We start from the raw sequence: 16,122 nt of genomic DNA on the forward strand, positions 1-16,122 counted from the left end.
GGGAGCGCGGCGGCGCTCCCGCCGCGGGTTCGGATCCTATATAGGGATGGCTGGTGCTCTCACTGGCTGAGCGCAGTGTGGCCAATCTCACAAAAAGACAAAAAAAAAAAAAAAAAAAAAAAAAAAAAGAAAAGAAAACTGGGATAGAAGCAAATTGCAATTTGAAAAGATACCGATTTGAAATTTGCTCAGGAAATAGACCCACCCTGAAGTTCCATAATTATTCTCATCATGTTCTAATTAGAAATATCTATCTCTCAAACAGGGAAATCAATCTGCACAAGCAGGAGGCAGGTAGATGAGTCCAAATCACTGATACTAGGCTTTTGGAATCTTAAGTTATCAAACATAAGGAAAAATTCAAGGAGAAATTATAAAACTGTACGTTAGCCTAGCATTTTCCTGGCCACCAGACCCTGGCCACACATCTGGCTACCAAGATGTATCATAAGTACTTCAGGATCCACAAGTTCAAAACTGAATACATCATCTTTCCACCCAAACGAGAAGGAAATAAAGGGCATCCTGATTGGAAAAGATGAAGTCAAACTGTCCCTGTTTGTAGATGACATGATCCTATATATAGAAAAACCTAAAGACACTACCAAAAAACTAGGGCTAATAAACAAACTCAGTAAAGTTGCAGGATACAATATCAATATACAAAAGTCAGTAGCATTTTTATACACAAACAGCAAACTAGCAGAAGAAATCGAGAAAGCAAGCCCATGTACAATAGCTACCAAAAAAATAAAACACCTAGGAATCAATTTAATTAAGGAGGAAAAGACCTCTACAATGAAAATTACAAAACATTGGTGAAAGAAATGGAAGAGGACACAAATAAATGGAAAGATATCCCATGTTCATGGGTTGTAATAATTAACATCATCAAAATGTCCATATTGCTGAAGTAATCTACAGAGTCAATGCAATCCCCATCAAAATACCAATGGCATTCTTCACAGAAGTAGAAAAAACAGTCCTAACATTCATATGGAACAACAAAAGACCCCAAATAGTCAAAGCAATCTTGAGCAAAAAAATAAATAAATCTGGAGGCATTACACTACCTGACTTCAAATTATACTATAAAGCTATAGTAGCCAAATCAGCATGGTAATGTCATAAAAACAGATACATGAACCAATGGAACAGAATAGAGAACCCAGATATCAATCCACATACTTATATCCAAGTGGTCTTCAACAAAGGCACCAAGAGCATACATTGGGGAAAGGACATCCTCTTCAATAAATGGTGCTGGGAAAACTGGACATCCATATGTAGAAGAGTGAAACTAGATCCATACCTCTCACCATATACCAAAATCAACTCAGAATGGATTAAAGATTTATATAAGACCCAAAACTATAAAACTCCTAGAAGAAAACAGGGAAAACACTTCGAGAAGTAGGACTGGGCAGAGAGACTTTATGAATAAAACCCCAAAAGCACAGGCAACAAAAGGAAACAAACAAATGGGATTATACCAAACTAAAAAGCTCTGCACAGCAAAAGGAACAATTAATGGAGTGAAAAGACAACATACAGAGTAGGAGAAAATGTTTTCAAACTATACATCCAACAAGGGATTGATATCCAAAATATACAAAGAACTCAGACAATTTAATAGTATAAAAACAATCCAATTAAAAAATGGGTAAAGGAGCTGAATAAACATTTCTCAAAGGAAGACATACAAATGGCCAACAGACACATGAAAAAATACTCAACATCACTAATCATCAGGAAAATGCAAATCAAAACCACATTGAGATATCATCTCACCCCAGTTAGACTGGTTATTATCAAAAAGAGAATAACAAATGCTGGCAAAGGTGCAGAGAGAGCCAACCCTTCTACACTGTTGGTAGGCCTGTAAATTAGTACAGCCATTATGGAAAACCATATGGAGGTTTCTCAGGCGACTACAGATAGAACTACCATACAATCCAGCAGTCCCATTTCTAGGTATATGCCTGTATTAGTCCATTTTCTGTTGCTATAACAGAAATACCTGAGACTGGGTAATTTACAAAGAACAGAGGTTTATTTGGCTTACGATTATGGGACAGCTGCATCTGGCACAGGCCTCAAGCTGCTTCTGTTCATGGCGGAAAGTGGCAGGCAGCTGGTGGGTACAGGCAGATCATATAGTGAAAGGAAGCAAGAAAGAGAGAGGAGGTGTCAGGGACTTTTTAAACAACCAGCTGTCATGGGAACTTATAGAGCAAGAACTCACTCATTGATCCCCTTTCCCCCAGGGAAAGCATTAATCCATTCATGAGGGATCTGCCCCCATGACTCAATCAGTTTCCAACACTGCCACATTGGGGATCAAATTTCCACATGAGTTTTGGAGGGGACAACACATCCAAACTCCATCAATACCTAAAGGAGTGGAAATCATCATGTTGAAGGGATACTGGCACTCCAAATTTATCATAGCTCCGTTTATGATAGCCAAAATATGGAACCAACCTAAATGTTCATCACTGGTCAACTGGATAAGGAAAATGTGGTATATATACACAAAGGAATACTACTAGCCATAAAAAAGAATGAAATTATGCCATTCACAGCAACATGGGTGAGCTTGGGGAAAAATATGTTATGTGAAATAAGCCAGGCACAGAAAAAGAAATACTGCATGTCCACACTCATAAGTGGGAGCTAAAAAATAAACTAAGAAAGGAAGGATGGAAGTAAGGACAATCACAATAATACACTGAACGTTCAAAGGAGAGAGCAGAACTGTGGTTACTAGAGATGGGGGGGTGGGTCATGGAGAAATTGGTTAATGAACACGAACAACCATTAAGTTTTATAATGATTAATATGCTAATTATTCTGATTTGAGTATTTGTCACATATTGTAGACAAATACCAATAGTCAACTCTGTACCCCACAAATGTGTATAATCAATTACGCTTTTCAATAAATAATTTTTAAATATAAACCAAAAAAATATTAATAATACCAAATGTTGGTGAAAATGTGGAACTGGAGCTCTGAAACATTGCTCCTGGGAGTATAAAATGGTGTGACCACTTTGGCGAACCGTTTAACAATTTGTAAAATTAAATATATGTATCCCATGACTTAACAATTCTGCTCCTAGATATTGACCCAGGAGAAATGAAAATCCAAGTCCAGAAAAAGACTCACCCATGAATTTTCATAGCAGTGTTATTTATAATAACCAAAAACTGTAAATAACCCATATGTTCATTAACTAGAGAAGTGATAAAGTGTGGTGTATTCATATGGTGGAATACTACTCAGCAACAAAAAGGTGGGAATTACTGTCACATGCACCCAACATAAATGAAATGCAAAAACATTATGCTTAGCAGAAGGAGCCAGACACAAAAGGGACCATTCTGAATGATTTCATTTATATGGAGGTGGGAGGGGATTAAATAGAAGCAAGGGAACTTTCTGTGATGATGAGTATGTTCTATATATTGTTTTGATTGATGGTTGCATGGGTTTGTGTAGTTGTCAAAACTTGTTGAACCAAACAGTGTTGGTACATTTACTGTTTGTAGTTTATATTTCAATAGAAAGCAGTTTGTTGTTAAAAAAAATTGCAAAAATAGAGAGAAAGGACAAAAATGATTGCAGCAGTGATTAGCACGAAGACAAGAGATGTGGAAGATAGACAGCAGAATTAAAATGTTGAATAATATATCTATTCAAATAAGGAAACAGGAGAAATGCAACTGAAAAAGTACAAAAAAAGAAAAGAATACTTTTATAATAGAGGAAAACATAAATTAGTCATATATGAAGGGACCATTTTCACAGTGTAGGAGAGTTATTATTATCCCTGTTTTGAAGATAAGGAGGATGAGACTCCCCAACAGGACGAAACACTTTTCTAAGATCACACAGTAACTTAGCTTAATAAGATATGACCTAAATTGGAGTGGAAGCAAGAAGGATTCAGGACTATTTTAGAGGTAGAATTAACCTCTATATAACTTAACCTTGGGCTTTGTCTACCTGATTAATTCATTTAAAATTCTGAAGATGCCACCTCCTCCAACAAGGTATACCTGACCCATTAAGCCAAACTTAGGTCCTACTGTAATAATATTTGAACATACCTATTATAGAATTAATCATATTTTATAGAAATTATGTGTCAGCCTGTACCTCAACAGGTCCTTAAGGTTAGCATCAGCATCATACTTAGAAATAACTAAATGAATGAACACATGATTACAAATAGTTTGTAAATGCCAATGGCAGAAAGCTCATTTTAAATCTCAAATAGTAAAGCAAATGTAGAGGCCCATTTACTGGCATATGCACAGCAGCATGTTTCTAGGATGCATGTTCCAAGAAGACCAGGAGGTTTTCTACATTAAAGCTTTTCATCCTGGATATGTTAATAATCTCAACATTATAATTTCAACCTAACAGTTGCAGTGTAAAAGATATGTTGCCCTCATCCCAATACCCATTAGAAGATTCCACATTCTTCCCTCAAAACTACGAAGTTGGCAAAATGAATTTCTCTGCACTGACCTTTTAGAGCCATTTAGTTTAAGCATCTTCTTAGGCAATCACCTGAAGATTGTGCATGCAGTTATTCAAAACCCAGTTTATAAAAACATTAATCTGACTCATTAGTAGGCACCATAGATAGCCCTGTAAGCAAAGAAGACTACACTCAGAAAGGACTGCCTACTCAACAGTGCTGGTTTTGGTTTGGTTTGGTTTTCTGTGCTGTATTAGTCCATTTCTGTTGCTTATAACAAAATACAGAGAACTTGGTGATTTGTAAAGAAAAATGAAATTTATTGCTTACAGTTTCAGGGGCTAGGAAGTCCAAAGTCTAGGGAACACATATAGTGAGGGTCTTGGTGGTGGCGACAGTGACCCAGGGGTCTCACATTCAAGGTGGTGGAAGGAGAGAGAGCAAAGAGACAGACTCTCTTCTTTTTTAAAGCCCTCAGAAACACACCCCTGACCACCATTTTTAATCCATTCACTACAGCATAGCCCTACAATCTAATCACCTCTTCGAGGCTCCACTTTTCGATTACCATAATAGGATTTTCCATCCTCTTAACAGTCACAGTGGGGACAAAGTTTCCACTACATAAAACTTGGAGGATACAATTCAAGCTTCAGTGAGTTTGGGGGGACATAATTCAGTCTACTACGTATACTTTTTATCTCTATACTCATTTTGGAGTCTTTCCTCCTTTCTGGCTATTTTAAGGCCAGTACAGGAAACCCATTTAAGCCATTTTCATGTTGAGACTGGGTGATTTGGAAGCTTTGTGTGGTCATATTCATCTCAGGAATGGTCTCAGAAATTTTACATCCTTGTTTTAAAAATGTTGACGTCAGTGAGGACCCAAAAATGTCACAAAGAAGCAGCACATTTAGTGGAAAAGACACTCTTATAGGAGTCAGAAGACCTTAGGATGTTCCAGCTCTCCTGCTTGAGCTAGTGCTTTGTCCTCCTTGAGCCTCAGTTTTCTTAAGAAGTCTATCAAGTGGGGGTAGTAATATAGTTTTCCATATAGTGAATCGGGTTTTCTCATACCCTGCTGGTGGGCCTGTAAATTGATTGTCTATCAAGTGGGGGTAGTAACATAGTTTTCCATATAGTGAATCGGGTTTTCTCATACCCTGCTGGTGGGCCTGTAAATTGATTCAAAGTTTTTGGGATGTAATGTGGCTATCCATATCAAGAAACTTAAAAATATACATACCCTTTGACTCAGTAATTCCACTCTGGAAAGTAATCTGAAATTTGGCAGTGATTTGTACACAAATTGTTCATCATAACATGGTTTATAATAGTGAATATTGAAAACAACCAAAAGTTCCAAAAATATTCCACTAGTAGTATGTTATTCAGCCATTTAAAAAATGATGTTTGTGTATCCAATCAGACCTCTAGAATCTAGATCATTTTACACAAAATGCATAGTTCAAAAAAAAACGTTATATGACACCACAGGGATATATCAGCAAAATTCAGTTTGTGGGAAAGTGTATAGAATAAACCAGGTTTTATCAAGAAATAAATTTGAAAGGGAAGTTTAAAAACAAAGGATGGAGAGATAACCTAAAGATTAAAAAGAGACTTAAGACATTAACCAGCCACAATGCGTGGTTCTTATTTGGATCCTAATATTTTTAAAAAATTATTTAAAATGTTAAGACATTTATGAATATTTGGAAGTTTGAATACTAGTTATATGATGATATTAAGGAATTATTGTGATTTTTCAGTAATCACATGTAATAATGGTATTGTGGTTGTTTTTTATAAGTCCTTATTTTTTTAGAGATATAAACTGAAACAGTTACAAATGAAATACAGCTGACCCTTGAACAACATGGGTTTGAACTGCATGGATATATTTATACACTGATATTTTTCAATAAATATATTGGAAACTTTTCTCTTATTTTTCTAATGACATTGTCTTTTCTCTAGCTTATTTTATTTTAAGAATACAGTATGTAATATGTATAACATACACAATTTGTGTTGATCAATTGTTCATGTTATCAGTAATGCTTCCAGTCAACAATAGGCTTGCTTTTAGTAGTTATGTTTTGGGGATGTCAAAAGTTATATACAGATTTTCAATGGCATGGGGGTTGGCACCACTAAGCCCTGTGTTGTTCAAGGGCCATCTGTAATATGATGCCTTAGATTTGCTTAAACATTATGCAAGATGAGTGTGGATGGGTGAGATTGGCCATGGGTTGGTGGTGATCAGGGCTGGGTGATGAATGCATAGGGATTTATTATCCTATTCCTGGCTTGTGTTAAAACTTTTCAATAATGTAATTTTTAGATTTAAAATGTAATGTTTAGGGCCGGCCCGGTGGCGCACTGCTACAGTGCGCTGCTTGGGAGCGCGGCACTGTAATGAAATTCAGTGTAATGTGAATCATGTGAAGAAAGAATCAAATAGAAAAATGTGAAAGGAAACTTATCAAACTATGAGTATCTTTTTTTTTTTTCCTTTTTGTCTTTTTTCGTGACCGGCAACAGATCGCAACCCTCAGTGTCGCGCCCGTACCGGGCCGGGACCGGCAACGGGATCGCAACCCTCAGTGTTACACCCACACCGCACTCAGCCAGTGAGCGGCCGGTCTGTATGTGGGATCCGAACCCTTGGCGGGAGCGCCGCCGCGCTCCCAAGCGGCGCACTGTAGCAGTGCACCACTGGGCCGGCCCAAACTATGAGTATCTTTAAAAGGTGAAATTATAGCCAACTTTTCCTACTTTTTCTGCTTTTCCTTACTATATAAATTTCTATAATAAGCCTGTACTTTATAATCATAATAAATAATTTTTCACTTGCTGTAATTAGACCTCTTTTAGAAACCTAACGTGAAATAACTTTAGCCAAAAAGGATAGAAAAATGGCTTGTGTACCTGGGAAAGTCAAGGTTTGGAGCTAGGTGCCAAGGCTCTAAGGCTGTTATTAGAGCTTTGTCTCTTTTTGCTCAATTCTACTTATCTCTACTTGGCTTCATTCTATAAGCAGATGTTCTCCATGTAACAAGTAAGTTGGCTATCTCTCTCTCAGTTTAGATATCCCCAATAAAAAGAGATTCTTCCTATGGTCATATATTAATCCTACAGAAGATGTCGATTGGTCCTCCTTAGATCATGTTCCTATCCTAGAGCCAGTCAAAATGGCCAAGGTGATGAGTACCCTGGCTGTCCTGGAGCACACGCTCACTCCTGCTTTATCAGGAGGGTGCCATATTTAACAATCCCCGCCCACCCCTCCACAAGACCATGTGGAATGGGAGAGGGGAATGTGCTGGATAGACAAAAAACCAAAGCTTCCAGCCTCCTCTCTCGTGGTGTTCTTGGGATAATTCATTGATATGATTAAGGTAAAACACTTTCTAAATTGAAAAGTTCTGTGAAAACACGAGCCACTTTTTTAGAAGTCTAATTCTTTAAATCAATAAGATCTTCTATGTGTATATGTATCACTCTGTCAGTTTCCTTTATTAAAAAACAATAGGGCTGGTGGTTGTCATTTCATACTTGTTAATTTTAAAACTGTAGGAGATGCTCAGTAGCCCAGGTAGATACATTTCCTACTGTAAAAGGAGAAAGAGAACATTATTTCACGCCTTCTAAGTAGTAAACTTGGAGGAGGTTCCAAACATGTATCATTCATCAGATTCTCCTTCCTTTTACAAAAAGGTATTATGGTAAATGAATAGTGATGGAGATTGCAGTGCACTTGTAAGCAGAACCATCAGTTCCTTTGCACATATTACTAAAAGTTAATGTGTTGATTTTCAGAACTGCTTTATTTGCAGTCCTACCCTTCTCGTACGTAAATGCAATAGCACTGAATCTGTATAAAATCTCTAACCTTAGGTTTATTTATCTACAAGGTCATTTTTATTTATAGTCTTAAAATATTCTTTTCAATGATTGCTGCTTTCTTGACTAATAAAAGAGCTACTGTTGGGGCCGGCCCAGTGGCGCACTGCTACAGTGTGCCGCTTGGGAGTGCGGCGGCGCTCCCGCCGAGGGTTCGGATCCCACATACAGACCAGCCGCTCACTGGCTGAGCGAGGTGCGGGCACAACACCAAGGGTTGCAATCCCGTTGCCGGTCCCGGTCCGGTACGGGTGCAACACTGAGGGTTGTGATCCGTTGCCGGTCACGAAAAAAGACAAAAAGGAAAAAAAAAAAAAGAGCTACTGTTGTTGGTTTGGTTTAACAAACAGCTCTAGAAAACTGCTTATTGGTCTAAAAAGATGAATGTGACCTGTTAAATGTTATCATCAACCCTCCGGCCTAGTATTTTTCATAGCAGAAAGCAGATTCTCAGTATTGGTAATGTTTAATGGTGATGGAATTTTTTAAAATGGAGAACCTATAGTTGGCTTTAGAAGTTTCAGTTGTAACAAGAGTGTCTGGATAGCATAATCATATCTTCTAAATCCGTGCATTCTGGTGAATTTGGCTCCCTAGTACTTTAAAAAGTACCACTTTTGAAGAGCACAGAAGTCATTATAAATTGTTTCACTTATTGTCAGACTCTTTAGACTAGTAAGAAAGATCAGATAATCATTTTTATTCATTTTTCTTGAAAAGTAATATCAGAATAACCAAAAGAGGGAAAGAGAAAAAAATTGCTTACAGGAATAGCTGATTATTAAGGACTAAATATAAGGACATTGTTACTTGAGATGTTTTACTCAAACCTGTGTTGTGTCTGCTTATTTAGGTGTCCAAGCCTGTATATAGTAAGAAATATCATTGTAGGTAAAGATGTTGTTACCCTATCCAGATTGATAACATACATTTCTCTCCCATTCTAGCTATGTGGTGAATATAGGTCTGATTGACAAACTGTGTGGCTGCTTCCTCTCGGTGCAAGGCCCAGTGGATGAGAATCCCAAGATGGCCACATTTCTGCAGCATGCCACAGGATTCTTACATGGAATGTGTACACTGTGTTTTGCTGTCACTGGCAGGTAAGGCCTCTACTTGATCTCAATCTAGACAACTCTTGGAACATCTCTTAATTTTGCCCATCTTGGGGTCATTTCATAGGGATGCAGGTGGTCATCTTGGCGCCCTTTCCTCACTGTTCTTTCTCTGTCTTTGGCTTTTATATTGCAACATGTATTATATTTCTCATTTTTCCAGGCCACATGCTCCTGCCGGAGTCTGTTTTTCTTTTTGGTTTTATAATCTTGACTATTATTGCTGGAAGAGACCTAAGATGTCATCCAGTCCCTCTTCCACTGAGATCCAGAGAAATCAAGTGATTCTCCTTGTGTCAGTGAGTCAGTGACAAAGGCTGTATAAACCAGATCAAGCCAGGTCCTCAGCACAACAGCACAGCCCAGCAGTGCTTATGACCATCGTTTAAGTGCTTCCAATTATACTCTCCTGGGTTTATTTATTTTCCCTCTGTCCCTTCTTCCAAAGAACCTCCTGAATGAGGGAATGGAGTCATCCAAAAACAATAGCTCCCTGAAGATGCACATGACCCACGAGCATGGTTAAAGCCAATGTGCCGAGGACTACTACTAGCCTGGTTAGCTGTTTGCCCCACCTCACCGCATCCCACCCTGTATACTGTCCTCAAAAGCGATAATTCTCTAGGAAGAACAGGAGAAACCCTCTGGGTGTTCTTTTCTTTCCCCTCCCTATCAAATAAGAGTCATTTACAAGAAAGACTCAGTGTTTCTGATAGGAATATGATATATCCCTCAGGCATATTGAGGATGTTCAGTAAAATAATTTTCTTATAACTAAATTCTAAACAGCACTTATATGTATTATATATTTTCATTAGTATGTATTATGTACTTTTTAGGGATTTGTCAAGAAGAAAACCAGTTATTTGAAACTTCTAAAATCTAGCTTCTTAAAGAAGCGTTATCCATCTATATTCAATGTACACAGAATGCCAGTGACTATATTCAGAATATTTTGAGAAAGAATTTATTTTCCAAAATGGACATCCTCAACGCTTTTTAGTCTGTTGTACATAGGGCCCCTAAGCCCACCTATTTTTCCTTATTCTTACCCAGTGCCTTACTTCCAGTCACATTTCTAGGAAGATTAAGATGGTCTGAAATGTCAGGGAAGCCAAGCATGCCCTATATTCAGTGTTCCAAGTTAGTCTGTTCCCATCTGGAAATGCAAACAAAGCCTACCTTCCAGAGATTAGATGAGAACTCAGGAAGTGACTGTATGTGTGTCTGTGACCTAAGTAGGATCAGGTAGTACCATACTATACAGGGGCTGGCAGAAGTTACAAGGCTCTGTCTAGGGCATTGGCACCTGCCCACTTGGAGGCCACCATGTGCCCAACTGGTTCCCATGCGGTTGCCAGGCCACTCCCTGGAAGTGTCCTCTCGTACAGGAGACCCCTTCTGGCCCTGGCTCTTTTTGTAAACACAGCATTACAGACCTGCCAGCATCTCAAGTCTATCACCTGTATTCTTTTCTTGAGTCCAGATGAATATCACAAACATAAGCATTTCCATATGTGGTTGATGCACAGTTTATGGGCTTCAGCTTCACTTACACACAGATTCAATCACTTGAAATCTTGAGAGAAACCTAAAGGTCATTCACAGTTGCTCATTTTTATAGAGAAAGCAAGTAAGCCAAACTGACTTGAATTAGTACCCAAGATTCCCAGGTTGGTGCTCCCTCCTATATAATTGGATTTATATTATTCAAAACGTGGGAGCATATATTTCATTTCTTTGAAGATTTTGTCAATCACGTGTGGAAAATAGGATCCTCTTCTCTTTAATGCACACAGTAATGCTCTTGTTCCGAAGATACTCACTGAACATCTGCCTTGTGCCAGACTCCAAGCTGGGCAATAAAGATACTGCCCTCAGGGATCCCAGAGCCTAGTGTGGAATCAGACATATAAACTAACAGCTAAAATAGAATAGATGCAGCAGAAGAAAATGTGCACAGAAGAGGAAGTAAAGCACTCCCAGAGGAGGTCAAAAAAGGCTTCAGTAGGCTGCAATTTAAAGGATCCAGGACAAGTGGAGGGAAAAACTCAGTTGAGAAAAAGGGTATAATATGTGTACTGTATGGTATATCAGATGTTATTAATGCCTTTGGCTCACCTGGAGGTCACCTGTCCACAGCTTCCTGTATTTCTATGCCTGAGGATGTTCTCTGGCAAGGAGCTATTTGCAAAAGTGCAGGGAAGTTAACACCTCCAGGAATGACCCTCAGACAATAGTTAGTGGATAATACCCCAGCTTCCCTAATCTTCAGTGGGACAATTCTGAAGTATGTTCTGTACAGTCTCTCGGAGGGTCCCTAGTGGTAACCTGTTCATTAACACATCCTTAATTGACTTTTCTCTCTTCCTTGTTTCCCTTCTCTACTTCCTCAAAAATAATCTATTTTCATCCATGTCATTGTTTCAGGATCTGCTTTTGAGGCAACTCAAACCAAGATATGGATATGCTAGACTTTGTGTCATGTTCAGTTTGGTGCAGCGCACAGTTGGGTAACTGTGGAGAGTGATGGGAGATGAGGTGTTAAGTGAGCTCCATAAATATTAGTTCTTTGGAGGCTGAAAGGTAGCCAAGAGCTGTGAAAGACCACTGAAATTGTTTAAGAGGGAGTAACAGGATCAAATTTCTATCATAGAATGATCACTCTTGAAAAGTATAAAGATGACTAGAATGGCACAAGCTTAGAGGCAGAGGATTAATAAAGAGGCTTTTGCATGAACCAGGTGAGAAATGTTAAGGACCTGTAGGGTCAGTGGAAACAGAGAGGAGCAAATACATTAAGAGGAGATAGATTAAATGTAGGGAGATAGCAAAGGGCTTGAGGATGTGCGAGGAGAAAGGAGGAATCTAGAATGACTACCAGGGTGCTGACTTGAAATTATTGAATGGTAAATGGTATAGTCTCCAAATCAGGGAATATAAGCAGTTTTTCATACAGGAAATATGAGTTTGGTCCAAGACATGCCTAAGAATTATTATATATAATATAGGATTGTCATATATGAGCACATGTACAAAGGTACTTTAAAAATTCATGAAAAAATAGAAAAGATAATATGAATCATTCCATGAACTCTTTGAAGACCCCTTGTATGTATAGACTTTGGTCTACTTGGATAATCCTTAGGTATGTCTAGGATCAAACTCATATTTTCTCTGTGAAAACTTTATATTTTCTAATTAGGAGACTATACCATCTATCACTAAAATGCTATAGTTAGTATATATTTTACACATACAATAAATTTTATATAGATTTTAAAACAAAATTTTATATTTATTTTATATATTAGAGATATGAAATATAATTGTTTCTATGTACGTATACAACTGGATTTTAAATAAATCAAGATTTACACTTGGTGGTTTTCAGGAATTCTTAATCTTTTTTTCCCCCAATATAATTTCCTTTTCCAACCTCAGTTGCTTAGCAAATTTCTATTAGTAAGACTTGTTACAAATACAGATTATTCTAGAAAAAGGGTCCAGGTGGTTTCTGCTTAGTTTACCTAGGAAATTCTTAGCAGTATCAGTGTAAGCTACTTCTCTGAAAGAAGTGAGAAAAAATGACTCCTAATTATTGTTTTTCCTCTCATCCTTCAGTCTCACAACATTTCCTGAACACCACCAGATCACAGGAATACAGGGAGTTTTTTCTAGGTCTTCAGATTTGTTTACCTCTAATATTCACAGATTGTTTTGTACTGCTTTCCATTTCTTCATGGAAATTATGTTTCTAAACTGTGAACTATAGGGACCTGTTAAAGCATTTTGTTACATGCGTTAAACAGAATTCCTGCTCTAGGTCACAGCCTTGTCTAAGAAGAAAGGTAGTGTGGTTTTTGCTTTATTGGAATAATTCACATAATGCCTGTTTTGGCTACCAGAAGCAAGCCAGAGAGTCAAGGAAGGCTTGTCCTCAAAGCCCTTTTGTGACTGGCAAGAATAAAAGACAAAGAGGAGCCTTCGAGGCCTTCAAAAATTGCCTCTTGTGCTGGCAGACCCTGAGATAATTAAGCGGACCAATTGATAGCACCGGCTTTGAGTAAACACTCTGCAGTCTGCCGGTGGCCCAGTCTTTGTGGTGGTGATTACAGCAGGTCTGCCTTTGCACCACTCTCCTATTGTGCCCCTAATCTTCTAATTTTTACCTAGATTTTCTGAAAGACAATTTGGGTGTCAGAATTTGTGCTGTTAACTTTTGCTTCCACATGTGGGAGAAGAGCACTAGTTGATGACTTTTCTGCCAGGCTTGGTTTTGAAAAATGAACTTGTATTTCTTTATGTAAAAATTAAAATTGTAATCCTCTGGTGAAAGGATTGGTTTTATGTTAGGATTACTCCAGAATTTTAATATGGCAATTGTTCGCAAACTATAATTCTGAATAACCTAAGCAAAATTCAGCTTTTAAAAATGCCTATTTCTTTGGTCTTTACTGTTATCAGTTTTTCATTCTTGGTCCTACAAGAAGTAAAGAAAAAAGGATAGTTTTCAAACCTCAGGGCGGCAAATCAACTGCCGTAATTGGCTGAAGCTCATTGGGTCCCCCTAAGGCGCAGAACTAATAGGATCAAAATAGTAATAAGTGATTATAAATTGCAAACAACACAGGCCTTTAACTTAATTAGCAGTCATTTACTGTATTCATAACTGTACTAGGCACTGTAGCAAATAGGCTGGGGGACAGTGGACCCACAATAAAAGAGTTTACAGTTCTTAAAATGACACTGAAGAGAGAGAGGAGTTTGTAAAATCTGGCTAATTCTGGTTGTTTGGAGAAGACTGTTCTGAATTCCAGATTATTTTTGCACAAAAAGAAGTTTGTTATATGTATTTGTGTTTTTCATTTTAACTTCCATAAACTACACTAACAAAATGTGTTCTAGCCAAAGTCCTGGAAATCTGTGCTATAAAAAGATGAGAATGATTCGTGATTTAGCCCATTAATTATGTGGATATAAATGAGTGCTTCTCAAGTGTTTAAGGATGCTTGAAAACCATTTGTTCAAGCAAAGGTAAACTTTAACTCTCCCTGCTTGCCTATTCATTCATTCATTGAACAAATATTTATCTAGCACTTGCTCTGTTCCAGGCCCTGTGCTAGGCTTGGGAGAAAGCAGAAATGACTCAGATATTGATTGTGTCCTCAAGGACCTTGTAAGGTAATAGGGGAAAGAAGATGCATATGCAAATATCCATGGTACATGGCAGACAGTGATAAAGAGGATAGGAGATAACATATAAAAAGCACTTAGCAGGCTGCCTGGTACATAGTAAATGCTTAATAAATGTTAAGCATTTATTAAGGCTTGATCATTGATGGAGTTCAAAGGAAGGAACTCCATCGTCATCATTGACGAGTTCAAAGGAATAAGAAATGACTCTTAGTTGTTTGTAGAGATTAGCTGTTTTCTAGAGAAGCTAAAATTTAACCTGGTCCTTAAAAGATAGGAAGGATTGGGACTTTTAGAGTGGACCAAGAAAATAGCATAAGCAAAGACATCAAAACAGAAAAATTTGAAGAATGAGTAGAGTACTTTAGCTGAACTTTGAGATGTATATGATGGTGATTTTAATGCCTCTCAGGTTGTTATGAGGTTCAAACAAGATAATAAGTGTAAAAAGACTTTGTGAACTATATAAAATGATTTGCCAAAATATGGTGGTGGCAGTAGTGTCATTAAAAGCTTTTGAACAAAACTCCACCAAAAAATTACTAGAACTAATAAATGAATTCAGTATAATTCATTATACTGAATACATAACCTTCCTATATGCCAATAATGAAATGGCTGAAGAAATCAAGAAGGTAATCCCACTCACAATAGTTACCAAAAAAAATGAAATACATAGAAGTAAATTTAACCAAGGAGGTAAAAGACCTTTACAATGAAAACTATAAAACATTGGTGAAAGAAATTGAAGAGGACACAAATAAATGGAAAGATAACATCATGGGTTGGAAAAATTAACATCATCAAAATGTTCATATTGCCCAAAGCAATCTACACATTCAATGCAATCTCTATCAAAATACCAATGACATTCTTTGTAGAAATAGAAAAAAATGACCTTAAAATTTGTATGGAACCACAAAAGACCCTGTATAGCCAAAGCAATCTTAAACAAAAAGAACGAAGCTGGAAGCATCACACTACTTGACTTCACGATACACTATAAAGCTATAGTAGCCAGAACAACCTACCCTAAAGATAAGTGAGTTCCCATATCCTGTTCTCAGATGTCTTCTATTCTCTGCAGTCTCTCATTTCGTACTATTACCCTTTCTCTTGGCATCGTCTCTGTTAACCCCTGAATCTTTTGTTGTCATTAGCCACTGTCCTTGGACAAAAGGCTCAGTAGTATTGGTAGATTAGCAATGAAGTGAACATAATAGGACTAGGCAAGTAGAACTAAGAGAAGTAGCAGTTGTTGAGGACCTTTTATGTGCCCTGGGCTAAGTGTTCCATACGGGTTATCTCCCCAAAAACACTCAGCAGTCCTGCTCACACTGTCCAAGGGGCCATAAAAGCCTCTAGACTGATAAGTTGGAGTGACTGTCCCCATCCTTCAGATCTGGAAA

General features: G+C 37.7%; 1 protein-coding gene across 1 annotated transcript in view; it reads left to right on the forward strand.

The window, feature by feature from the left end:
- Positions 1–16,122, forward strand: part of SCAPER (S-phase cyclin A-associated protein in the ER) — a 396,020-nt gene that overhangs the window by 331,242 nt on the left and 48,656 nt on the right. Inside the window, exon 19 of the mRNA XM_008574198.1 lies at positions 9,350–9,505. Coding sequence (XP_008572420.1) covers positions 9,350–9,505 — 156 coding nt within the window. The remainder of the gene's footprint in view (positions 1–9,349; positions 9,506–16,122) is intronic.

Source organism: Galeopterus variegatus, unplaced genomic scaffold (genome assembly GCF_000696425.1).
Source record: "Galeopterus variegatus unplaced genomic scaffold, G_variegatus-3.0.2 Scaffold1012, whole genome shotgun sequence".
Lineage (NCBI taxonomy): Eukaryota > Metazoa > Chordata > Mammalia > Dermoptera > Cynocephalidae > Galeopterus > Galeopterus variegatus.